Below are 26,523 nucleotides of genomic sequence, written 5' to 3'. Positions count from 1 at the left end.
TGTTTGACCCACAAGGCGGTCCACCTGAGCTCACCTAGATACCTCGCTCAGAAGCTGACGATTTCTGGAGGCTCCAGAAACACTAGAGGCACAAACAACCTTTTGCTAAAGCCTAAAAGATTCCGCAAGGAAAAAACTTTTAAACGCTCTTTCTCAGGAATGGCTCCCAGGATTTGGAACTCGCTCCCCCCTGAAACAAGGCTTATCACCTCCACCATACTTTTCAAGAGAGAAGTAAAAGCGATCCTCATGGCTAAATACACTTGAATGACTACTGAGGAACAACTACAAAGACTCGTTACTCATCTGTACTAATTGTTCGAACACTTATATTTTTTATTCTTGACTTTTAAATTGATTTACTTGATTGTTTTATGATATCACTTCAATGTACTGTTAACATGACTGATGTATCTGCGTATACATGCTCCCCTCCGCTGTAAAGCGCTCTGATATCTGCGAAGATCTTGTTCGCGCTATACAAAACTTTCAAAATAAAATAAAAATAAATAGGCATTACAAAATGTCTAGTGGTGGTTGCAGCACATCGCTACCACACTGCAAGTCGTATATTTCCATATCTGGAGGTTTGGATGGTAAACAGCTGCAGCCGTCAGGTGTCGATCCTACACAGTTCAGGATTTACAGTAAATGCCAAAATGTCCCATCTTGGTCATCAGCAGATTCAGCCCTTGCAGTGTTAAATCTGGTAGCAAGCAAAGTCTAGCCAATTCAAGAGTAGCATTTCAAAGGCTGCTACTACCTCCTTTTTCAGACATTGTGTCCTCCAGCAGTCAGAGACAGTCATACAATCGTTGGAGTATGGCCTACTTAACGACCATAGTGCCGTATGCATTAAGTCGCCTGCAAACATAGGTTCATATGTACAGATAAAGGTCATAAATGGCTGGTCAGTGGAGAGATCTAGCATTGATGGAGAACTAATGTTCAGCACAGTTCCAAGTGGTAGAATTGCAAAAATGTATCCCTGGACAGGCTTTTTGTTTATTTTTTTGGGGACACTCATTCCCACTGGAAATTTGCACGTGGGGCAAGGAGCACACATGACGTCTACATGTGTTCAGTGTTATTTAGTGTTACCTGGGTGCAAGAACAGAGAGAATAACACATTCACTTTCTTACTATTAATAGTGTTTTAGACACCCATATGAAAGAAGGCAGCTCTGGTGAAAATGGACAATATGTAAACAAGGAGTTATTCACTCTCATCCGCGTTGGCTTAATGCCCTGCAGCTGAGCCATTTGCTATCTGATCCAGCTCTTAACGAGAAATCTGCAAGGACTAGACATCAGGTTAATGGCCCTGCTGAGCAGGAACCATCAACAAATAAAAAAATAGGAAATGAATCCTCAAGTTCTTCAGCATTACTTCTAGAAATGGGAGATGCCCACAGTCCTGTTTTCGACTGCCAAATGCAACATGCTGAAGGTTCGCTTTCATTTACCCACATCCATAGGCTATGGGCACTGCACTGTGAATGAGCAGGTTCTGTATATTTCATTATGCTTATTTACTACCTCGCTTTCCATATGTAGTGAGGAAGCGTATGCAAGCATCAGTGTCTCATTCTTGTTGTACTAATGTCTGAGATGCAGCCCTGGTTCTCGGTGCTTCTGTAAATGTCGGTCCATCCGCATGAGAAGCTGCTTATTGAGCATCGACGGCTGCTGAGAGACCCAAACCTCAGGGAGCTTAATCTAGTGATTTGACACTTGAGGTTGTGTATGTCCATCCCGAGGCAGGTGAGTCTACTACTCATGCATTCCAAGCAACAAAGTGGAAGCACTTTGTAAAGTTATTGCAGAAGCAAACTAATGGATCCTCTACAGGTCTTGCTGCACGTGTCATTTGCTGCACCTTCAAAAGGCTGGCTTGGCATACCAGTGTTCTCTTCCATTTTTTTCTTACATATAAAACAGAAAAAACATGTATTTGTTTAAACTCCAGACATCAAAGCATATGTGAAGGCGCTTAAGAGTAATTTATCAACAAATACCACCAGTTGCACATGGAACCTTAATATTGTACTTACATTGTGTGGGCCTTCCTTTCTAGCCTCTATAGTATTGCACTATACAGTAACTTTTGAAGAAGGTGGCCTTTCTGGTGGCAACCACTTCATTAAGAAGTAGTGTGCTTCAGACACGAATAGTAGAAGAACTGCCCCTTCAAGTTCACAAGGCTGGAGTTGTCTCGAGCAGTCCCTATTTTCTTCCTTCAGAACTTTATTTCACTCATCTGGTCGCTAGCCGCTGCTTTAGGAGAGCGCACTGCTGTATTGGCATTGCAGAGCAGGGCATGCTCCTCACTGAGAAGGTTACTTTAACTAACTATCGGCTTGTAGTTTTTTAGATTCTCTTACACCTTCCGTCTCTCCGAGTGTGAGTTGATGCGGTTTTATCTTTTGCACAGTACCCTGTACACTTTTACTCTTATGCTTGATTTCTCCACCTACTAAACTTGTGAAGGAGGCAATCTGAGATGGAGTCTTTGTCCCAGTGCAGTGGATGAATCCGGCAGGAGTCCCTGGATATTAAGAAATTGAAGACTTATTCAAAGAAAAACAACTTGCTAATGTCTGCGCCCATCACAAGATGGCTGAAGTGTGCAGATCATTTGAATGGACTGCACTCCAAGCTGCAAAAAGAGTTAGAGTAACATTTCCATTTTTTTGTCTTGAGTCTTCTGTGAAAGCAGCTCGTTAGATGTGCAGTGCCATCACCCTTTAATGTGAAAGGGAAAAAAAGGAATTTGCTAACTACAGGAGTTTCATTGGCAGCGGAAATGAAATAAAATTAAGTGGAAAAAGCTGCCATGTCCTAGTCCCGTCCCCTAAAGTTCGAACAGTAATATAGATGGCAACTGAACCCATACCTTGAGGGCAACTTTGAATCTGTCTTGGATTGCAACCAACAGCGCTAAGCATGATGGGACTTTAAGGTTCGACCTTATAATGGCAAACCCTGAAACTACAAAAAGCAGCACCTGTAGCGTGGTTGGCTGAAAACCAGGTCCCACTGATGGTCACATTTGTGACCTGCGTAATTTAGCAGAGCTACAAAATGCAGTTGTCTGAACAGAGTTTTGGCAAAAGAGACAGCCATTGAGTGGCTTGGTGTTGGTGAATTTCCCCCGTCCCCCCACCAAAAACAGTAATTGACATTATAAAAGATTCACAAGCTAAAATCATGTGTTGGTTTCATTTATATTCTAGTTAATTTGTAAAGGAAACCTATACACCATCCATAAGTTTGCTCAGTTGGTTTGCCCACCCCCTGTTAATCTTCAGTCCACAGAATCCCATGTTCAGCATGTCTTTTGCTTTCATTAAACTGGCCCTTTAGTGGGTGGGATCAGGGCAGGAGTCTGCAAAATACTGAGACCCATCCAAGAGCTTTTTGTTGATCTGAGCAGCGTCTTGTACTGTTGGACACTTTAAGCACTCGTGCTGTTGTTGTCCTTGTCATACGTGAAAGGCTGTTTAGAAGCCATCAGTGCTAAAGGTACCCAAATAAAGCAGTGATTAGTGTTAACAGAGGCAAGCATTGGCAGAACCAATTTTCGCCTTTTTGGAATTCATTGGCTTTGCCAAAGGTTTTAGCTTTGCTGCACAGCAGCCCCGATGCTGGGCTGCATGGCTAGGGAAGGTACATTTTGTAGGCTCACGCACCATGTATGCGTGTGCCTATAAAGTGACCTGGTGCTTTTTTTTTCTTTTTAGTTACCAATCCAAGTTTGATCAGTAACTAAAAAGGAAATAAATAAATCCAAAGCATTTTTTAAAGTGGGTGGGTAGAAGCAATACAGGAGCGTGGGTTGGAGGTGTAACAAAACTGCGCACGTGTGGGGTGTTAAATTGGTAAAGGCAATGACAGTGGCGGGGCAAAGCACAGGAGCGAGAAAGCAGTGTGGGGGGAAAGAAGGTGAATCTCATGGGTGAGCGAGAGGAACACTGAGCGTGGCGGAGGGGAGGAGAAGCACCTGAGGGGACTGCTGGAAAACACATGCACTCTTGTACAGTGCTTCAAAACAAAAAAGTAGCACCTGAGAAAGCAAGTAGTGGAAGGAAATAGTAATTCGTCCATTCTCCGGGGAAAAATACAAGATGAGGAAGGAAAGTGTGCACAGCTAACCAATAAGAATCATGCAAATGAGACCCCTTCAAGCCAACACATGTAAAGCAATTTTTGGGCTCTAAGCCCATTCTAAGATGACAATATAAAGTCCACATTTGTAAAGCGCACAATCACCCGTAAGGGTCTCTAGGCGCTGGGGGCCGTCGGGAAGATTAAGCGAGCTATTGCCCAGAGTCACATGGTGCTGGGCTAACCTGCCGCCGGAGCCGGGGATCGAACCGTGGTCCCCAGATTCCAGCGTCAGTCGCCCTGGCCGCGGCGCCACACCTCTCCCACAATATGTCTCGCAACAGACAGCGCATGAACTATCTTAGACAAGACCTTAAAAGAAGGAGCACTATAGTGATTGAACTTTACCAAGGTGTGTCCTGCATTGTCTTTCCGTTGATACCACGAAAGTGCCACTCTATGAATGCTTTAGCTAGACATCCAAATTCTCATTGATACTCTGTTCTTTCTGGTGTCCAGTATGGCGAGTTACACTCATGGTAGAGGTGATAATCTTGCTGAATTGGTATTGTTTGGTCTTCCAATGTGTTATTTGCTAATCCAACAGCCACGTTGTCGCACGTAGAGTCAATTGAAATTGGGTCTGGCCAGGCCAGGGAGGTGCAAATAACCTCCGTTGTCTCCTGACGCAAGTGATATGGTCTAGGGAATAGCATACCTTCAAGACCTTTAATGGAATCCGAGGGCAGCCAGTGGTTACTGGGAATATCCCTCTGTATCCTTTTCCACTGGTAGCCAGAGACGCACTATTTCCTTATTTCACGGAGATAACCAGGTTGCTGGTGCTCTAGACTCTCCTAGTTATCATGGGAGATAAATTGAGACACTATTGTAGGTGGTAGGGGATTTGAAGAGTTGAAAAGACAGCTTCTTGACGGCTCAAGAAATGTTTTCCAAATCGCCTAATCTTGTGGTACTAGGAGTTTCTGCTGTGGTGGCCGGTATTGGAGATTTTTGGCTGGATCTGCAAGCCCAAATGAAAGTTCTTTAACGAATTGTAAATTTGTATTTGAAGTAGCCAGAGGTTACATTTCTTAACCAGCTGTTTGTGCTAAGAATGCCCTTTATGTTCACTCGACCCATGGATAGCGGCATTTCTGCTGGTGGCATGCTTGCCTACCAGCCTGGATCCGCTGACGACGATGAGAAATTAAGCCTGGCCCATTCCACTTGTTATCCCCTCTTTCTCTGTGCGCACGGCTGTTGTTTGTGGGATCCACTGCTCCAGCTGAGTTAGCATTACTTCTCGGGCTGGCCAGTGAGTTCCCGGGCAGCTGCCTCGCGGGTCTGTGTGTCCCTCCGATTGGGACCATTGCCTGGCCTGTGGAGCTGTCACACCAGCGAAGTAGCATCCGAGCCTTGTGTGCAGGTAAAGGTGATGTGAGTTCTAAGCCTCTAGCCTGAAGGTAGTGCAAGACTCACTTTGGGAGTGGAGATGTTTGTTTACCTTGTTTTGTTGCCCCTGCTTCTTAACCAAGCGCTATTTTGTTTGTAGTGTGGCGGCAGCCACTTAATATTTCTGATAACATTACAAACCAGATTCTCCTGTGTGGACTCCTTTTGACTCTGCTCAGTGGTTTGATATCCCTGTCACTGTTGTCTGTTTTGTTTGTGTGAGGCAAAGGAAAGCTCTGCAGTTCAATGTTGTGGCTGCTGGGCCGCAGGTTCCAACGCTCAGAGTCGACAACACAGGAATACTTGGGCCAGGTGAAGCGAACATCAGAAAAAGGGCCCATGACGTTACTAGACCTTTCCGGTGTTGCCCAATGAGACAAAGTGTTAATGAAATATCCCCCGATCCCCTTACGCTGGGTTTGGGGGTAAAAATGTTTTTCTCCCCCACGCCCCCTTAAATAAAGAGTTAATTTCTCCAGCCAGTGTTAAACCGGAAAACTCTACTTTGCTATGAGAGCTTGTGACGTGTAGCATGTAGCACAAGTGTATGTGACCAGAGATTAATGGAATGGCAGTGTCTGCAATATGCTCTGGGGTGTTCTAGTGTGGTTGTTACTGTGTTTACAAGTTTTTTTCATATATTTAGTATGCAGGTTTATTTCTCTACTATACTGTTAAGAACAAAGCAACAGTAAAACAGTAATACTTCTATATAATGTAGCCTTTGTATGACAGAAAGATTAGTATACTTCGTTAGCTGCATGTGCGGCCTTCATTTACCTGCCCCCAGATGCCAGAGGGGAAATGTGTTTGTGCTCAGGCAGCTGCATGTGCCTAGAAGGCATCTTTACGGTAGCATGTAACAGGGGCGGGTGCATTCCTTTCACTTTAAATGTACACTAGTCAACCTATAACTGAAGTAGGAGTAACAAAATGCCAGCTGGAAGTGTAATGGAAGCATCGTAACCTTCACCTGACAAGTGAGTCACAGTTTTACTCCAATCAAAAACTTAGGCCAAGAGGCATTACAAAAGTTAAAGCTTACCACAGCGCGTGCACACTACTGTACTCATATCTGCTCCCAGTAACACGCATGCAGATTTCCCCAAGAACCCCTCCTACCCCACTTTATAACTATTTGCACCAGCTAATTAAAATCATAATAATGTACTTTCAACATATAACTACTGTTGGATTTGCCAATGCCGGTCTTGTTTTGATGAGTATTTCTTATTGACAGTCCTTTTCATTGGAGCAGTTGTATCCTTCCAATGCTCACATTCAGGAAACTACTTTTTTCTTTCAGTCCATCATTGGAGTGTATGTGTTTTCCGTCTTTCTCTCTGTCGTGCAACTTCCTCTGAAATTTCTGTCCGCACCCAGTGTGCGCCATGTTACCCCCTCGGCTCACCCATTGCTTCCCCAACTCTGGCTTCGAAGGTTTTATTTCCATTGCACCTCACGGCCTCAAGGTCATTCATTTCTCTACACGAGTCCCTGCAGCTTTCCTCTGCCGCACTGATTTGGATCCGACCCGCCCCGCTGTGCTGCCCCAACCCTCCTGTCACTGCCCCAACCCTCCTGTCACTGCCCATTTACAAAAACATGTTTTCATATTTTATTTTTGAGGACTTGTTAGCTGTCATTTGCTTCTCAGCTGCGCCGTTCTCACAAAGTGCATTTGTGCGCCTTGCTGAATGTGGGTTTTGTTTACATTTTTAAGCCACGTGCACCATCTTGGAACAGTACATTTTTTTTTAAATGACAGCTTTTTGGTGCTGCATGCGCGCACGTTATAGCGCCTCGCCACGATAGCATCGTGACATGTGCGCATTGTTTTTCCATTTTTTTTTATTTCCTCTCTAAAATGTATTTCATTTTGTCGGTGATGCAGAGCGTCGGTACTAGGCATTGGCAAAGTTAAAATGTGGAAAATGCGAGACCAGTTGGCTTTTCCAGTTCTTGTTACGTCACGCTTCATAGCGCCTTGGCCTGCTTTCTAACCGCTCCCAGTCTGGGCATACAATTGAACCTGTCTAGCAGCGCATAAGGCGGTTTGTGCAGCATGCCACGCGTTGGATATTGGCGCCACGCTTTGAACTCGGCGCCTTGATGCCCCTGTAGCAGCTTCTTGGAGTTACATTTGAGCCCAGTGACGGCCGAGAGCTTGGAGGCCCGGCCTCGGTGGCGGAATGCAGCCTTTGCCGAGGCTCTCGGTGGTGGATTCGCTCTTGCTCGCCTCTTCAATCGTGAGAGGTTTTTGTGTCGTTTTCAGAGGACGTCCTTGTGAGTGGCTACAAGCCGCACGGGGAGCGCGCTGGTGCTCGGCGCGGCTCTCTTGCGCCTCGTGTTTTCTGGACATTTCTGCGTCGGGGTCGCTCATTCGAGGCGGCATCCCTGCCCCCGGCGGACCCCGCTCTGAGCTGCAGAGTCCCTGCCCGCCGCCCCGGGGGGCTCGGCTCTGCCGCGGCTTTGTCTCCTCGCCGCCGCCAGACAAAAGGCTGAGGGACGGGCGGGAGGGGGCGCAGCACGTTTAGGGAAACCCACCCCTCTCTGGCGCTAATGAGCTCCGGAGCCGGCGGATGTTTCCAGAAGGATCTGACACATGGCGGAGGCAGCCGCCCCCTCGGGGTCTGTGGGACGGGGAGGCCGCCGCCCCGTGCCCGCCTGAAACACAATCTACGCCATGCCGGGGGTTTCCACCGAGTGCACGGTGCAGAGACAGCGGTGGTTTCTTATAACAGAGGGCATTGGGATTAGGCGACACTGGACCCCAGATTATGGGGGGAAGGATTGATTCAAATCATGCGTTAGCAAAAACAAATGATGCCACTCATTCTGAGGCAGTATGAACTCGCTGTTATATACACACATTAATACAGTATTCCTTTTTGCTTTGCAAATAAAGGATTTTTAGGAAAAGAAAATATGTGAAATCCCAAATCCTATTTACCTTGCCGGGTCACCCTAGAATACTTATTAACACCCTCTCCTACAACTTCGAGAGAAAAAGAATCGTCTTACACCAATTATGCACGCGTAGATTTCTTTTCCGATCTGTAGTATGTGTGCATCACTCAGAAAGCATGTGTACTTGCAGTGTTGGATTGGGATCAAAAATAGGCCTGGGCCCCAAAAAAGTGGCCTATGTTTGCGGATTGCGCCTGCGTTGGAGTTAAGTACTACGAAAAGAAGAAGGGGGAGGGGTTCTATAAAAGATGCATGTTTTCTTAACTTTTTACTGAGTTAAAAATATATGCAAGTGTTGCCAGGACTCTGTGCACGGATTAGGTCACGATTGTGAACCACACCTGACTATAAGTAAGGCCACTTCTGCTCAGTCCCGCTATGCCTGCTACTCCTGCTCAGTCTGCGTACATTAATGGGCCGGCCCAGCGAGGGACCAGGAATGACTCCTCCTCACTGCTGGTAAAAGGAAGGTAGTAGAGGCCCATCTGCTTCCAGAAAGGCCGCTCAGACCCCACTGGACCGCAGGTGGAATCTGAACAGCACAGACACAGCCCAAATAGGTCACTAGGCTGCCCAAAAAAGCATCCCACAGCTGAAACTCTTATACCGACCCATTGCCCTCCTTACCAATCTGACCCTGCATACAAGTGTGGATTACAAGGTGTGCCTCCTTTATTCCATTGCTGCAGGTTATGTATTAGTATTCAACTTCAGATTTGACAGGTTTGCAGTATGAATCCTTTCTGGATCCACATGCTGTGCATTATTTAGTCATCTAGTGCTTGAGGGACGTGCGTAATAATCTAGTAGTTGTTCCCCCATCCCTGGGCAGTGTTGGCATTTGGTGCCTTGTCCTTCTCCCTGTGATGTCAGACATCCTCCTCAGAAGCCTCTTTCCATGGTAGCCATTTTTTCCCCCCACCATTGGGTCTGCAAGCAGAGTGAAGACGTACAAGATTTCCAGAGAACCATAGTGTTTTCACCAAGTATTGTGGAAGGAAAAACTAAACAAACGGAGCAACATCCCCGGTAACTGCGAAGACGTCCAGGAGGAAAGCATTTTTTGACCTTGAAAAAAACTATTTGAGGAACATTGACTACAAGGGTCAAGAAATTACATCCGAGTTGGGGCATACCCTCTTCACATTTTGCTTGAAATGCCGCCACAAATATTCCCCAAAAGTCACAAACTCTGCATGCTTCCTCTCCCTTCGAAAAGATCACGATGCAAAGGGCTGTGACGCATGTGCAGAATTTCAACTGAAAACCCTAAAGACTAGGGAGAAGCAGGGTTAGGCATATTATGCAAAACACACAAGATGATGGACGGATTGTTGCACATTGGCAACACATTCACCCCCAGTCACAGATCTGGGTTTAATCCATCGTAATTTTGCTCACCACGCCACCCCAGTTCAAACATGGGCGACCATGTCTGAACTGGGGTAAAGTAAAGTCCACATTTGTAAAGCGCACAATCACCCATAAGGGTCTCTAGGCGCTGGGGGCCGTCGGGAAGATTAAGCGAGCTATTGCCCAGAGTCACATGGTGCTGGGCTAACCTGCCGCTGGAGCCGGGGATCGAACCGTGGTCCCCAGATTCCAGCGTCAGTCGCCCCGGCCGCGGCGCCACACCGGGTGGCGTGGTGAGCAAAATAACGATGGATTAAACCCAGATCTGTGACTGGGGTGAATGTTTTGCCAATGTGCAACATTCCGTCCATCATCTTGTGTGTTTTGCTGTTCACCCTATGTGGGAAGGGTATGCCCAGATGTGGGTCCCGTGCTCACTACGCCACTGGAGTCCAGCTATCCTGGCTGAAGACGGCTGATACCCAGAAACCGGTCCTGGGATGCTTGATTCCGCTCCAGGAAAGACCTGGCTTGGCAGTTCGGGCTGGACTGTTTCCATTAGGCACAGGGTCAAGACTGATTTGCATATGTCCATGTCTGAACTGGGGTGGCGTGGTGAGCAAAATAACAATTAATTAAACCCAGATCTGTGACTGGGGGCGAATGGTTTTGCCAATGTGCAACATTCCGTCCATCATCTTGTGTGTTTTGTTAGGCATATTATGCCCTGGCACAGGTCAAAACTTTTTTTGAAGTACAACAGCCTTTCAAGCGACTAGGGCGAGAACTCCGAAGACACTGAGGTAGCTCGGGGAGAGAGTCGCGGAGACAGTGCGAAAAGGCAAGAACATCTTTTAAGTTGGAGTTGAACCACCTATTTGCGTTAGGAAAGAATCCAGCAGAACAGTATTGTAACTTACATATATTTAAGGTGTCTTGCTTCAGGATATCAGATCTATTAAAATATTACGAATTTTTGTGTGCTGTGGGCGCCCTACTGACAAACTGCTGCTGAAGGACAGTGTCTCTGTTGTAACATGAACTTGTGCAAATAAACTTTTCTTGACTAAGACTGAATCATTATTTCTACCTGGTTGATTTACGTTTACAGACAAAAAAGCTGTTCCCTCAACCATCAGTTGGGGACAGCAGTACCGCCCCTTCGACAAGTCTCTTGATTAATAACTGTTCAATCCATTATTTATTATTAGATCATTCCCCAGCTAAAATGTGAACAGTTAACTTTTTTTTAGTGTCTGGCACTGCCATGGGTACCACACGTGCTGTTTGGTTTAGTAATGTTTGATACATTCCAGCTAGAATGGAAGAAGTTATTCTAATTAAACACCTCCACTCGTGCAGCTGAAGATGAACTACATGGCAAACAGTGAATTCATCACTCCATTGGATCTGTTTATAATTTTTCACAATGAATATTTACATCAACGCATACAAGTTAATTGCATTTCTTAACTGCGTTTTTAACTTTTAGCTGCTGTGTAACCCTGTTGTGCATTTCGCGCATTCTTAATTGATATATGAGTTTTGTGCAGGTCTGCCCGTTCCCTTTCAGTAACTTGCACATGCAGGGTATACAACAGCTTGATCTTTCATGGTAGAGACAAAAGTCCTTCCCCAAACTGAGACATAAAGTGGTTGGGTTGAGTTCTGACCTTGGGGACAATTGCATTCCAGAGACGAGGTCCTTTGGCACCCAGAGATCTTCACCTGTGCTTCGTCCTCCCAAAGGATCGTTGGTTGATCTCATGGTCTGACATGGACTGTAGGCTTTGAGATGTTGTGAGGGCTTAGTCTGTGCATAGTTGTCGGACTTTTGCCCCTGTGCGCTTTAAGTGGTACACACGCCTTTAAAATGAACCCTGGCTTACACTGGGAAATAGTGCAAAGCTTTTAAAGCTGGTTTGGCGCAGTCCTGCGTTCTGGCTGCTTGGTTCTGGTTGTTTGATTCTCAGTTCTTAGGTGTCCAGGTTGAGTTTCCTGGGTAGACCAGAGTACTCGAGGATACATACCTTAGGTGCTAGGCGAGAGTTCTGGCCAGTTTGATACATTATATGAATATCAAATGTCAATGATGTGCCTTTTTATTTAAATATGGAACTAGCAGTGTGGAGGTGTTTAAACACCAGTCTGCTGCTTGAATTGGCTGTGGTGTGGTAGTTGCACTTCATAGTTGTGCCACTTAAAAATTATCTTGGCACGAAAAAAATTTCAGGGTCCTATTTCTTATCTTTGTGTTTTTTGTTTGTTTATTTTAGCGTTAGTCTTGAAATATAAAAGCATTTATTTTGATTTAAAACAAGCAAGGTTCTCTGTATCATTGCCCCCTTTTTTCTTTTTCTTTTAGGTTACTCTAAACCTAGCCCTAAACCTATTACTCATCTTATCTAGGCCTTGGTGCAATTTGTGGAATATCCTTTGTGGTATATCCTTTGTGGTCTGGCATTTTGCTATAATTTGTGTGCAAAATGCATGGATGCGTTTCGCACCAACAAAAAAGTTCAACTGGAGCTGCTCATGTTCTGTTAGTTTGTGTTGTTGCTGTGCTGCCACAGTACGATTCTTACCTGAACTAAATCTCAACATGGCGTAATTATCTAATCGCTGGTATTTCGTATAAGAAGCGAAAGTTGAATTTTGCCCAGGCTTAATCTTAACGGTAGCTTGCCCTATTTACGTAAACGTTTTACTAACCTGAAACCAAACTATTTCTCTTACTCCTAAACTTTACTCAATACTTTCCCTCACCATAGGTCTACTCCTAACATTTACCGTGAGCCTCACGCCTAGGCTGATTTTGTTTTCTTACAGTAAATGTAGCCTTACCCATTCCATAAGTTACCATAACCCCTATATGAAGTCTTCCCTGTACCCAAACATTGTAACTTAATTATGCGTTCCTATTTTTTTCCCCCTTAACTGTAATTTGCCCAAGATTTTTGCCTTTTCCATGTCAACCTTCCCCCAACCTTCAGATGTTTTGTGTGTTGTCACGTCATGGTACCAGGTGTAGTAAGGATGTAAATTAAAGCTCCTTGGCATGTGCTGATGGTGGGCTAACTTAACCTATTGTGGCTTCAGTCATTGTGTGAACGGTGCATCGCATGACATTGTCAGTCAACTGTGTGTTTTTTTTGGTGCTAGTTTGATGGTATTTTTAATTGTAAAATGTATACGTAGAATTGGAGTCACTTTGGCAAAAAAGTCTTTTGTCATAATCTTCTGATAAGACGTCTTAATTGAATTAATGCACATAAATGTCAAAGGCATCGATGGCATTCCATTACTGACTTGCCAAGATTGGACATTTGACTCGGAGGGGGAACGTCTCAGACTCTGCAAGCACCTCTTCGTCTGCCAGGTTTCCAAGGTGAAATGTAGGCAGGCGGCTGGTCGTAGGCGCTGCTACTGTCCCACTTGCATCAAAATTGATTCTGCCTCCCAATGGCTGCATTAATGTACTGGCTCTTGATGTCCCATCTCAGAACCTCTTTCTTTTGATGTAAGCGCCTAAATATTTATATTCTGATGTTTGCCATTCCTTTGATCGTAATTTGTTGTGCTTTACTGGATTATTTGCTATATGAGATATTCCTTTGCATGTCTGTTTCCACTCAATAGTCCTGCATTAGTGACTTTGGTGTCCTTATCGTAGGAGAACACAGCATTTTAAAGGTTTGAAGCCCACCACGTACTTCTTTATATGTATGAAGCGTTCGTATGACCCCCCCCCCCCCCAAAAAAAAAGTAAGGCTTGCTCGCCTTTAATATAAGAGGTGAAGTTACAGAAAAGCCCTATAAATGTTTTCTGCTTTGTGCTGAAGAAGGGCGTATGATCCCTACTCCAGAGGTTCCTTACATGCCTTGCTTGCACTGTGCAGTGTGTCCTGCTGTGATAAGAGATGTCTGCTCCAGCACACACAGGGTGGTGCAGGGTGTAGTACTGACTAGTATCTGTGGATTCCAACCGCTGTACACACCGGCATCAGATGGAGCTAGCAAGCCAGGGGTTGCCATTGTGTAAGCACAGAGCCACAGCTTCAATCTGGAGTCAGGCGGAAAAGACTGCTGAGTGTAGGTAAGTTTCCAGACAGTCCTACCTCTAAACCTAGAGAACTCACCCCGGCTTCTCTACTCTAGCCACTATTACATTGAGTAAAGAATAACAAACGTTTTAGCAGACAGGACCCCAAGAGAAATGTGAATATTTTTAGAGCATGCCCCTCCAGTTACGTATGGACACCAGCCAGCCTTGAACGTTTCCCTCACTGTGCCCTCTGTTACTCAACGCTGTAAGGGAAAGGCTTAGAGAGCGTTTCTTTGCACTGGAACATGTCTTCTTCCAGTGGAAAGCAGCCTTCTGAGGTTTGCTAGGAACTGAATGTATCTTCTGCGATTGAAGCTTGCATGTTTTCCCTTTTCATCTATTGTAGACCTAACATGTTCTTTTCTTCCTGGTTAATCTAGAATGGATATTATTGGACCAATGGTTGCATTACCGGTGTCCTATATTGAAACATGCTATTGGGGGCTCTCGCTCTCTCTCACGCTCTCTCCACTCACTCACTCACTCACTCACTCACTCACTCACTCACTTACTCACTCACTTACTCACTCACTCACTTACTTACTCACTCACTCACTCACTCACTCACTCACTCACAAAGTGAAGTAATTTATTTAGTCGTGCACTGAAGTTGAATATCTAAAGATGAATGTGTCCTCCGAGCAGAACTTCATTTAGGCATGGGATATAAGCTATTGTGAGGAAGCCACAATAATGAAGGTTGACTTCTGAAATCGGCCCTTGTGGTTTTTACTGAACCTAACCCAAATTGGTAAACACTTAATGCAGAGGTTTTGTTTCATCTCGTGGACCAACTCTAATGCCTCTTAATTTTGTTTTAGGCTTGATCTAAGACCAGTCTTGAAGTGGATTGTGCACGTCACAAATCTATCTTTAATACAGTTGTTAAATCTTGCTCTTGCCCCAGGGCACACCTGCAAAAAAGAAAAAAACAGCGAAGAAGCCTTCTTCAACTATGGTTGCATCAATTCATGCTTAACGATTATGGGTACTTCAAGAACCCTGAATGTAGGATATCCCACTTCAGACGCTTCTCAGCCTCTGGTGGTAAAATAAAGAGGTGCTTTCATCTTCAAGTGTGTGAACCAAGAGCTGTTCATCTGCCGACTGGAGTCCCTTTGTCCTCCTCTCTTTATGAAACAGGTCAACAAGATAAGTGCTCGAACCCTTGTTTGTGTATTATAAGTCGGCAAACACAGGAGTGTTTTTTTTCTTTTAGAAGATGTGCTTAATTCAACCAGTGAAATACTTCAATAACCCTTATCCTTCCGAGGGGAAAGTTAACACTGGAGTTTAAAGTGAGGTGTGTATGTCGCATTGCTTAGTAATTTAGAGTGTTTCACTTTTGAAAATGTGCCTTTTTATTTCGCTGTTTAAAAACTACTAGGTATGTTACAAACTGTTTATAAGAACACTGCCTTCCGAGACCTCCTCAATCGCGTTGGGAAAATCCTTCACAAAAACTCAAAATATAATTTTATTTTTTGTTTCTGTGCATTCATCCTCTTTCTGTTCCAGATCCCTCATTCGACTGGATTCTGTTAAGTTGCCAGTCTTGTTGATTCATATTTGGCATGTGAATTTAATGCCTGGATTTCTATAGGTTGAACTAAACTTGTCAAGCAGTTCAATGTCACTCTTACTGGGTTTTTGACACCCCCTTTATGTGCATCAGGCTACGTCGCGTACAGGGCACGTTTTACTTGACCAAACCGAATCATATGGCTTGCAGTACCTAATTGGTTTACTTCCAGTTGACCATGATCCTGAACGTACCAGGATAAATGTAAACCAGGGTTTGGTGACTGACTTCACCTTAATGTTAGGAGGATTCCCCTCTCTTTATATCTTTTTATAGGTCTTAATTTCGAGAGTAACCATCAGCCATCACAATGTTGATAACAGGCAGAGGGAAATACCTACGACAAATTGTTGGTCTAAGCCTAATGTGCATGATTTCACAATAACATCTAGCAGCCAGAGTTTGAGTATGTGGCAAGAGAGAGCTTATAGTTAGTAAACTGTCTTCAGCACCTAGACATAGCCTTGTTGGCCCACTCATCCAACCATTATCAACTTTGCTAAAATAAGAAGAAAAAAACGTCTAAACAGGCTGACTCAAAACAGACTCTAGCTTTGTACCGCATGTATTTGTTGGGCAAACCATGAAAAACACAGAAAGCCTATGACTAATGGGTCTGACACATAACCAACTACCTCTCTGTACTACTTCTTGAATTTGTTTGAATCCTTTTCTTCCAGATAGCAAAAACTAAAGTGTTCTGTGAAAAATCCTAAAATACATAGCATGAACTGTTCTTCGGACTACAGATTGCTCTTCATGCTGCTGTCTGAGGCTTTTAATCAATTTGTTAGAATAATTTTTTCCTAAGGTATATGTAAATAATAAATTGTGCTTTGTTTTCACATTAAAAAAATACTAGTTTGTGAACTTAAATAACATTAAAACCTATATTTATTAAAGTTTAAATCATTCTCTCCAAGTTTTCCTTTTAGGGACAGAGTAGGCATGTGATAACTTGATTTACCAACAAATAGGTTTCTAATTTTATGCCAAACCCGCGAGGTTCATCCTTCGATACCGATTAGGTCCACGACATTACTAGATGGAAGTGATCGCCACTTGGGAGCCTCGTTAATATGACTAGGCGTGTCACAGAGTGCAAATCTCCTTAGTCTAAACACTGGTGTTTACTGTCTGATAAACAGAGATGGGCTCGGTGTTCTAGGGAATCGAGGTTGAAAGTTCAAAATAAAAAATGGAGAATCTCCAAACTTTGACAATAGCTAAGGGACCTAAGTTTCATATGTTAATGCAATCTGTGGATCACAATTAATTCGAAAGCCAGAAGTTCCATTGTTCTAATTTATTTAGATGATCTGCCTCTTGCGGTAAGATACCCACCCTCAATTCTTACACCTAACCCTAATGCTTGTCCCTTTCTGATATGTAAACAACCCTAACCCTCAGACCTCGTCATTTACTAATTCGTTTTAGCAACCCTGTCTAACCACTGTGCCTAGCCTTCACAGTCTGTCACCCTATGCTTCAGTTGAATATTATGTGCTACCCTTCATTTTAATTCTTACTCAGACCTCATCACAAACCTTAAACCTATTGTTAACCTAACCGTAGCCCTTCCTGTTCATAACTGTAACTGTATCCCAAACTTCAAATGCACACACAAGCCAAACATATCTACACCGTGTTTGTACCCTAACCAAGAATTTGCCCCTAACCATAATGCACATCCAAAATTTTCCATAGGTAGTAATGAGCAAAAAAAATTTTTAGTTCCTGAGAAAGAGGTAGTGAAAAAGTCACAGTTCGAGAAATACTCTTCTGTGTTCTGCAGTACGGGGGGGGAAAGGCACACAGTCCTCCAACAAAGCCCTAAACTCATGAACTTTTTAGCCTTTCATTGTAGACTGCACAAACTTCCACAGAACACCAAATATTTAACAGCACTTCCTCAAAACTGAATTATTTGGAAATGGTGTGAGGCATAACAATTTCATAAAACATACAGCAAATCCATTGTAAGTGCTTCATTTTTCTGCAGGTGGGTTTGGCACATTTCGTGTAGTCTGAATGTTTTGATCAGTACAACCCATACCTTTACTTCCACCTTGGCCCTTACTTTAAAGGCAAGTTTAACCCTCCACCCCGTTTTTAAATTTATTTTTTGAACATTTTTAAGCAGGTGTTTTCCTAGAATGACATGTTTCTAGTTTGCTGATTTTCTTGCTTGTAGTTTTTTCTTAACTTGCCTCATTTTTTGTAACCTGCAGTTTTTCTAATGTGCGGTTTATCAAAACATTGGATTTCTCTCATTTTTTTATTTTTAGATGTAGACCCACCACCAACGTTATAGGAATGTGGCTTTCGATTTATAGTGTGAAGTGGGTCGTTTTCAGCATTTTCAATAGATGGTATGGCAGGGTATCCCTAACATTTGGACCAAAACGTATTTCTGAATATTCATAAATATATATTTTTTTCAAATTGATATTGATTTTGGGTGACTACTTACTTTTCTTGGAGATTACACCAGAATAACGTTTTCCTATTTTATGTTTATAGGAGGAGCCGAAGAAAGTTTGTTTTACCTACGACCTGTTCCTGAACTTGGAAGGAAACCCACCAGTCAACCACCTTCGCTGCGAGAAGCTCACATTCAACAACCCCACTAAGGAATTCAGACGGAAACTTCTCAAGGCTGGAGGGGTGAGTAAATTAGAACAATTTTCCAGTTACTGAAGCCCAAACCTCTCTGTAGCATTTCTTCACATGCACATTCAATGTGCCCTGGACATTATCATCAGACTCACAGTTGGTTCCTTATTCACGTTTGGGACAATAGTGCGGGGAGCTCAGCTTCTTGTTTCCATTGTTGTTAGTCCTCAATCTATGCCTGAAAGTAAGTGTGAATTTAACACCATCAATAGGTTTGATTGGTCTGAATTCCCAGTCTTCAGAGATCCCTTTCAAAGTCTTGCATTTAGCAGTGGGTGTGATGTGTAAGACTGCCATACCTATTTTCCAAGGTATCTAGATAGTTTCCATTGGACTTCACAAATTACTCCGTTTCGTTGTAATATCAGTATACGTTGGGTGACTTCAATTGCACTTCGATGTCTATAGCAGAGGAGAGTGAGTAGTTTGCCAATGATCTGAAGGGTAGTACTTGAAGTTAGGGTAGCCTAGGCAAAGTTGGTCGAAATGCAAAATTATTTGAGCGATTCACTTGCATTCTTAATACTAAGAAACAGTTGAGGTAAGATTGGCACAACCTTTTATGAGGTTAGAGTAGTTTGTTGGTGTGGGTAGATCACTGTGTATGAGCAAATGACACAGTAGGTCTGTCTTGGCAATATAACTTAGGAAGCAGTGGTAAAGTGGATTTAATATTAGGAATAATTGACAGTTTTTTCTGTGAGATACGCTGGGTGGAAGTCTGCCAATCTGCCGGCTTTACCCTCTGTAGAAAGACTGAGAAACTGTATGAGTATGTGTAATTTGTTTTAGATTTCCCTTCTCTTGAGAGGACCCTTAGCAAAGTTTCTAGTATTTGGTACTGTTAAGACCCTAATTTGGGCCAATGTCTGTGGTAACGCACCTCCTTTCTTATAGGGTTCTGTTTCACTGTTATGTAGTGTATAACATTTGCATTTGAGTTGCCTCAAGGTACATTCATTGGGTGAAAGAAAGTTGCATTAATAATCGTGCTACTCTGTCGATTGCTGGTCTTCTCACACACCGACCCTTTTTAATTTCTGATGACCAGCCTCCTTTCTGTTGTCCTAGGTGATGGTAATGCCAGAAGGAGCTGAAACTGTATCAAGACCAAGCCCGGATTACCCAATGTTACCCACTATCCCGCTCTCTGCTTTCTCTGATCCAAAGAAGACCAAGCCATCCCACGGGTCAAAGGTGAGTTGAAATTGACACTCTGGTGTATAAGACTTTTACTGATTTATGCAATGAAAGCTTTTTCATATCTACTTTTGTTTCTACAGTGTATTTGCTATTTTCATGCCTCCATTGCCAAAGGCACAAAAGCCAGGCTGCACAGTACATGGTTTTGGCAGTAAGGTGACCGTCTGGTCATCTAAAAGTGACCTTGAGAAGAAAAAGTATTTTGTGCAGGTGCACAGATTTACTACATAGAAGTATTTGCAAATTACTTGAAATTATTTCTCTTGGATCCCTTAGTTGCAGCTAATGTACGCAAGGGTGGGTTTGACTATTTAACTTGAATCCAACTCCAATAATTCACTTGTTTTGTAAAGTTATATTTTGTGTTAAAAATAAACCAGATAATAAATAAAAAACAATTGTGTAAAGACACGCCCTTTTTTTCCACTTAAAAAAGCGAAACATGGAAATGAAAAAAGATAAAATAAAACTTGCAAAAACTGTTTACAAACAGAATTTCCAATGGGAAAGTGTACATTCGTGAAGACTTGTTTTGAAAATGGAATGAATCGAATTTGGGTAATTCATTTTTCATCAGGGTTGTACAACAGTAGATTGTGTAGTTTTGTTTATCAGTAACCATAGATGATGGTTAAAAGCAAGATGCTGCAAACGTTCACATTTTGACAATTGTGTTTTATTAGTATTATTATTACCTGACAGTGGTGTTCTTTCCAATGTGTTCTTTAGGATGTAAAGCAAGAGAGTGTCAAAGTGTCTAAGCCCCATAAAGTAACAAAGGAACACAGAGAGAGACCACGGAAAGACTCTGAGAGCAAAAGCTTCTCCAAAGAGCCTGAGCGGGAACAAAGCAAGCCCTCGAAGGACTCGTCTCGAAAACCAATAGAAAACAGACCTCCCAAGGAGGAGAAAGCCCCACCTAAAGCTGCGTTCAAGGAACCCAAACTTTCCCTGAAGGAGCCCAAGTTAGAAAGCCTTTCTCCCAAGGGCGGGCCACCTCCTCTACAAGAGTCCAAGTCTTCCAGCAAGAGGCCTCTCAACGTAGAATCGCCAAAGCCTAGCATAAAAAAATTGAAAAAGAGCAGCTCCAAAGGAGTGAAAACTTTCTCAGCCACCTCCCCACGCACTGCTTCATCGTCATATCCTGAGAAAAAGCCTCCCAAGGAGAAGGTGATTCCAAAAATAGAAAAGATCAAACTCGAAAGTGAAGTTGAGATCAAGAAACCTGTGGAGGAATCCAACTCTGAGGATGAGGCCTCTTCCAAGTCTGAGGTAAGAGTGTGTGACTCCAACAGTAAAGGTATGTTGGAAGTTATTCCAGCGCAATGCCTGCTTTGTTACTTCATTTGTCATTCTGTGGTTTCTGTAGCAGATGTAGTCATATGCTAAGCGGTCAGTGTACAACGATACCTCTATTCTAATTGGCTGAGATTTATTCTGGTTGTACAACTTATAGTTCATTTTTATTAGGAAACGGTCACCTACTGACTTTGTGACAGTTTTTTAGCTAGTTAAGTTGTGAGATGCTTGGCAGAAACTACTTTTTTTAAAAGTTCACATTTAGGCTTTTTTAGTTTTTTTAGAAAACTCTTCCTTGTTGGAAAAAAGCTTCAACATTTAAATCGTTTTTGTGGACATATGCATTTTAATCTGCATCAGATATCCCATTGTCAATTAGAAATCTAGCTGATCATTTTTCATGCATTTCCAATCTTTGCAATTGGCCTGTCCCTTTGCTCCTATCTGAAAATAAGGTCAGTAGAAAAAACCTGGCTAATGTTTCTAGAGTTCTTTTTTTGTGCTTTTTTTGTTTTGTTAATAACGTTTTGCTCGAGTTACATGCATCTTTTCTTTCTGGGTTTCACCAGGTAGATATGTCATTTAAAATCTTAATAGGCAAGCCCAACAACTTATTTGATCATATTTTGCCTCCTAGTTTGCTTTCTTTTTAAACGCTCAAATCCGCTTCGGTTTGCATTGTACAGATTATCAAAGCCGAGTGGTGATTATGACATCTTCTATCTCCAACCCATCAATACATGGGCAATAGCTTAGAATACAGGTTCGGTCTATTCCAAGGCCTTTACATCCTATCCCTTCATTGAGACAGAAGTAGATTTTATGAAGGAGAACATAAGGGAGTTCTGAATCTGTTCTCTGAGTATGTTTGCACCGTAGATGCTCCACCTGATGATCTGCTTTCCTCAGTTCCATTCCAACAGCTTTTGGGGTTAATTTTCCATTTTAAAACATGTAAAATTCCATATATGATAATTTTGACACTTTAGAGATTTCTGTTACTCGAGCCATCTCATTTTATCAAGAAGACTTTGCGATGTATCTTGGTTTGCCTTGCCTGTCACCACTCCTCTCACCCATACCTGAGATACCAAACCTCAAGAAGGTTCACCATTTTTTCTCTCTTGGCGTATTTTAAAGCACCCTGTCAGGGTTTTAAATGTTTTCATGTGTCCTATGATTAGTTCTGCCGACTGACAACTTGCCCACTTTCCACTACCCTGTGGTGTCTATGCTGCTTTATCCAGTTGACTTTAAGTGCAGTCTTTCTGGCATGGATATGTCATTCCTAAGGATGGCACCAAACTGAGTTCGTTGCTAGAAAAGAGAGGTGAGGACTTGCACATGGGTAGCTTTAAGCAAGAGCTTTAAACAGTAGTAAGGAGTCTTCTGATGAGGCTTAGTAAACAGAGCACTACTCAGGAGATGAAGAATATCACCTAGAAGTCTTCTGATGACAGTAAAGAGAGCTCTCCCGGGGAAATGAAGCATCTCACCTAGAAGTTACTTTTGTATGTATGTGTGAAAATATAGCATCACACACTTTGTTTTCTATAGAAGTGTGAAAATAACTTAGTACACGTGTTTAAATTGTGTAAATATATTTCCCATACTTGTAGATTTGCAGAATATTGGATATTAATGAACTAGGCTGGGATTATATTGTTTATATAAATTAGAGCCTTTACCCTCTTGGAAATACAAAAATGTCATGCAGTATAACTACAGACCATTTTGTTAAGAGAAATAGAAAACATGTAAGGGTGGTTTTTGGGATATTGTGGTACTTTACCATTTCCTTGCCTTTTCCTTTTGAGATAATCTGTGTCTAATCAGGAATATATGATAAATGACAACCTGGTGCTTTAAATCTAGTGGATGTACAGTATATGTATACTTGTGTGTGAGTGTATATATGAAAAGAGGTCTTGTCTCGACTTTTTTAAATAAAGTTTTGTTGATGTAGGTAGAAGTCCCTGCTCCTTTAAATGGGCACTCTGCACATACATCTCTATGGCCTTGTTGAAGGCTATGGCTGAAACACATAGACCATATCACGCTGCTGCTGCACATGGTGGAATAAGCAAATGAACCATTTCCAGATAACTGTTTGGAGGTGCCGTTTCCTGCTTTTGAACGCCAAAGAGATGTATTGTGTGATTTCGAGCGCTCGCTGAACAGACTGAGATGTGTGTATATATATATATGTTACACTTTGTGGTGCATATGATGAAATAAAGGCATCTGCAAGGTATCTATTGGAGTGCTTGGAGACATTTCTTTTGTGGTCCATACGTTTCTTTGGAGATATATATATATATATATATATATATATATATATATATATATATATATATATATATATATATCCATCTATCAGTGCAGACTTGGCTATAAAGCAGCACGCTGTACATTGTAGAGGAAATATGACTAAGGGTCGTGAGAAGCGGTTCGTGGATTTGACTGGAGGGTCATCCGTTCTGAGTTGTACAGATGTGGGGCCGTATTACATAAGGTACCCCGGGGGCGCAACGAGCATTTGCGCCTGCTTTGCGGGCACCCAGGGCACTTTGGTGTTATAGAAGGGTGCGCAGACGCATGTGCGTCCCCTTCTATAATACCGATAGCGCTGGCGCACTTATTACGCCAGAGCTACCTTTAGAGAGTGTTCCATCATTTGCGTAGGGGCGTGCCTTATGCGAATGAGGGAATTCCTTTGACTCTGCGCCCACACCATATTACAGAAGCCGGTGCGGAGTCAAATAAGCCCTCTGGAGACGCACTAGCAGTGCGCCATTTAAAAGGGAGTGCACTGTGAGTGCGCCTACTGAGCGCAGCCCTCTGGCGGGGGAAAGGGACCCCCCCCAGACATCACATTGCAGGCGGGTGCAGTCACTGACTGCACCCGCCTGCAAGGGGATCTCTAATCCCCTTTGAAAGTGCAGGTGGGTGCCTGCACAGTGAAAACACGGAGCAGCTGCTCCGTGTTTTTACCTGAATGCGCTGCCCCCAGGGCAGCATGAGTTCGCAGCTGCACCCAGGGCAGCGCATTCACCAAAATGGGGGGGCATTGACGGCGCACCTTTAGAAAGGTGCGCCGGGCGCAAACACTGCCAATACGTAATACGGCCCCTGGAGTTACACAATGAGGACTTGTTGAAGGGCAGTGTATCAAGCTCCTCCCTGAAGCCCAGGATGCACAGAGCTTGGTGACTTTCTCCAGAGGACCTGTAGATGGTCAGAGATATCCTGGTAGACCGCTATGCAGATGGTAAAGGTTGTCTTCACAAGGATGCACATAAACAGAGAGAAATAATAGCTCTTGCTTTTCTTTGTTTCCACCGTTGTCCAGTAGTTAGATCAACACTTTGGGGGGTAAAAAACAACCCAATAAGTACATATTTTTCTCAGTGGAGAAAGTCTCCCATGATAGTCAGTGGTCTGTTTGTACGACTCTCCAGTGCATGCGTTTTCCTAGGCCTCAATGTCTTAGCATTTGCTGCCACCTTGTGGCACTCTATAGTGTTTTCATGAAGGGAAGTGTTCTACAAAAAGAACATTCGGCCTCTATTAACATTACATAACGTGTAGAAACCCATATATCCTTGTTTCCTAACTGATTGGTACTCAATTACCAACCTTGGAATGACGAAAGGATGAGTTAACCCAGTGGGATTCAAACCTGTTAACATGCAGTCGAAGACAGACTCTTCGAATGTATGCATTTTATCTTCTGTGCCAGTTTACCTAGCAGTATTATTTGCGGTGTTTAGAAACGTGGAACCCCTGTACCTCAAAGTGTTCGGAATCTACTGTGATGTGAGCATTCAGTTTATCATCCTCACTTCTTTTCAGATTAAAGGGTAGAGTCCATGGAAGACCGATATCCCCTCTAATTTTAGTACTGAATTAAGATGGATGGTAGAATATTTCAGTGATTAAATGCAAAGCTTTTGAGCCTAACCTAGAGCTAAGCGGAGCAACCATAAGAAAAGAAAAAAATTAAATACGTTACTCTTCGCCAAGACTTTGCATCATGCCCTGTAAGGGGGGGGGGGTCTTTAAAATGTTCTTTGATTGTATAGACCCCGCAACATGCTGCAGTCAACTGGTTCCCACACAGACTCTCTGTGATGATCTGACCACTCTTTTGTAGAACTAACCAAGTGCACAGGTTCGAATGACCTATGATAAAAAAAAATATGGATGCCAGCTGACCCCTGCCAACAAACCACCTTCAAGGAAATCCCATCTATCAAACCTATTGATTTGCAATTTCTCCCTTGGTGCAGATAAACTGCTAAGTGGTTAAATGCTCGCATGCTAACCCTTTTAAAAATGGCCTGGATCCGAACGAACCTGCAGACTATAGACCTAAACTGATGCCACTTGGCCAAACTGATAGAAAATTCAGTCTACATCCCAGTGTGTCAATGCATGGAGACGTAGTCCTTTCAGGTGTACAGGCTAGCTTCTGCTTTTCCAGAGGTACAGTATCTATCCCATTCAGTGCAGTGTACAAAGTAAGAACTCCAGTCGATGCTAATGGAGCAGCCACCATGATCCTGAACAGCTATTTGCCACATAGTTTGTATGTGACCCCCCAACTTCTGAACATACTGAAGAATTCGAGTTTCAAAGGAAAAGCTTGTACTAAGTCGCCTCCTTCCTGTCAAGTCAGAGCCCCACACCATCTCTGTACAATGTTTATCTCTAAAGTCTACCGCTTAGATACTGGCCTCCCCAGGGTTCCGCCATCTTCTTTTCAACATGCACTCTGCCCCTTTGCGTAGACAGATCAAATCCTATGGCCGGTACTATTACAGTTAGGCCAATGATACACAGATTATCCTCCACTTAAAGATTCATGGTGATGCTGTGGCTACCCGATTAACGCCATGGCTAACGGATTAACACTATGTCTAACAGCAGTGAAAGACTAGATGGCCAAACATCCCTAGAGAGAAACTTCAGCAAAATTGAAATCCTAAGATGTGGAAAAGTGTGGCTCATACAGAAGATCCCTGCCTGTTGTGCAGACCTAGGAGAAGTGGTGCCCTGCCACCAAAGAACAAAAGACCTAGGAGTGCATGCAGCCATTACTGAAAATAGAGGCTGTAGGGAAATCCACAACAATTATGAATGTGCTGTTAGGGTGGATTTTCCAATGCCTAGACTTCCTTCAAGATTTCAAGCCAAAGTATCACTTGGATTCTCTCACCTGTACTTGGCAAATGGCCTTTACCTAGGAGCCCAGATACCTCTCCTAAAAACCACATTTATAGTGTGTACCAACCACAGTGGCCAAGATAAGTTAACACTTCAAACCCCGTGACCGCATCAGTCATGCCCTTGTGACTTTGCATCTATTCCATGTGTTGTACTGAATCGTGTTCAGTGCACAGCATATCAAGATCTGTATGGAATTGGACCAACATTTCTGAATAAAAAATGTGGGATCCATCTCGCCAATCAAAGCCTTGGTACTTTCAGCTGTAGGAGAAAAATGACGTTTCATCAAACCCTTACTCTGAGGGCGTTCTTTCTCAGTCAAGCCAATAAGGACTGGAACCCACTCAAGTCACAAATACATAAAGTAGTAAAACCATCTTGCTCTTCGGATGACAATTAGAAACTTGTTTCTTAAATTTTTTTTGTCCTAAGGTACAAGCTGAACCCCGACAGTAGCCAGTTACAGTGTAAAGCATGAGGCTACAGCACACCGACAAGACCTCAAAATGTCTGGTAAATGAAGGGGACATGAATTGCAATC

General features: G+C 43.1%; 1 protein-coding gene across 2 annotated transcripts in view; it reads left to right on the top strand.

Moving 5' to 3' along the window:
- The window catches only part of MLLT1 (MLLT1 super elongation complex subunit), a 155,862-nt gene that overhangs the window by 92,510 nt on the left and 36,829 nt on the right, over positions 1–26,523 (top strand). The window contains exons 4-6 of one of the 2 annotated variants that reach the window (XM_078670833.1): positions 18,096–18,239; positions 19,320–19,445; positions 20,181–20,723. In XM_078670833.1, the coding sequence (XP_078526959.1) occupies positions 18,096–18,239; positions 19,320–19,445; positions 20,181–20,723 (813 nt within the window). Of the gene's footprint in view, positions 1–18,095; positions 18,240–19,319; positions 19,446–20,180; positions 20,725–26,523 lie in introns of both variants that reach the window. The other variant, XM_078670832.1, reaches the window with a different exon arrangement.

Source organism: Lissotriton helveticus, chromosome 12 (assembly GCF_964261635.1).
Source record: "Lissotriton helveticus chromosome 12, aLisHel1.1, whole genome shotgun sequence".
In the NCBI taxonomy this organism is placed as follows: Eukaryota; Metazoa; Chordata; class Amphibia; order Caudata; family Salamandridae; genus Lissotriton; species Lissotriton helveticus.
Note: the sequence above shows the minus strand (reverse complement) of the source record. Positions and strands in the feature narration are given on the sequence as shown.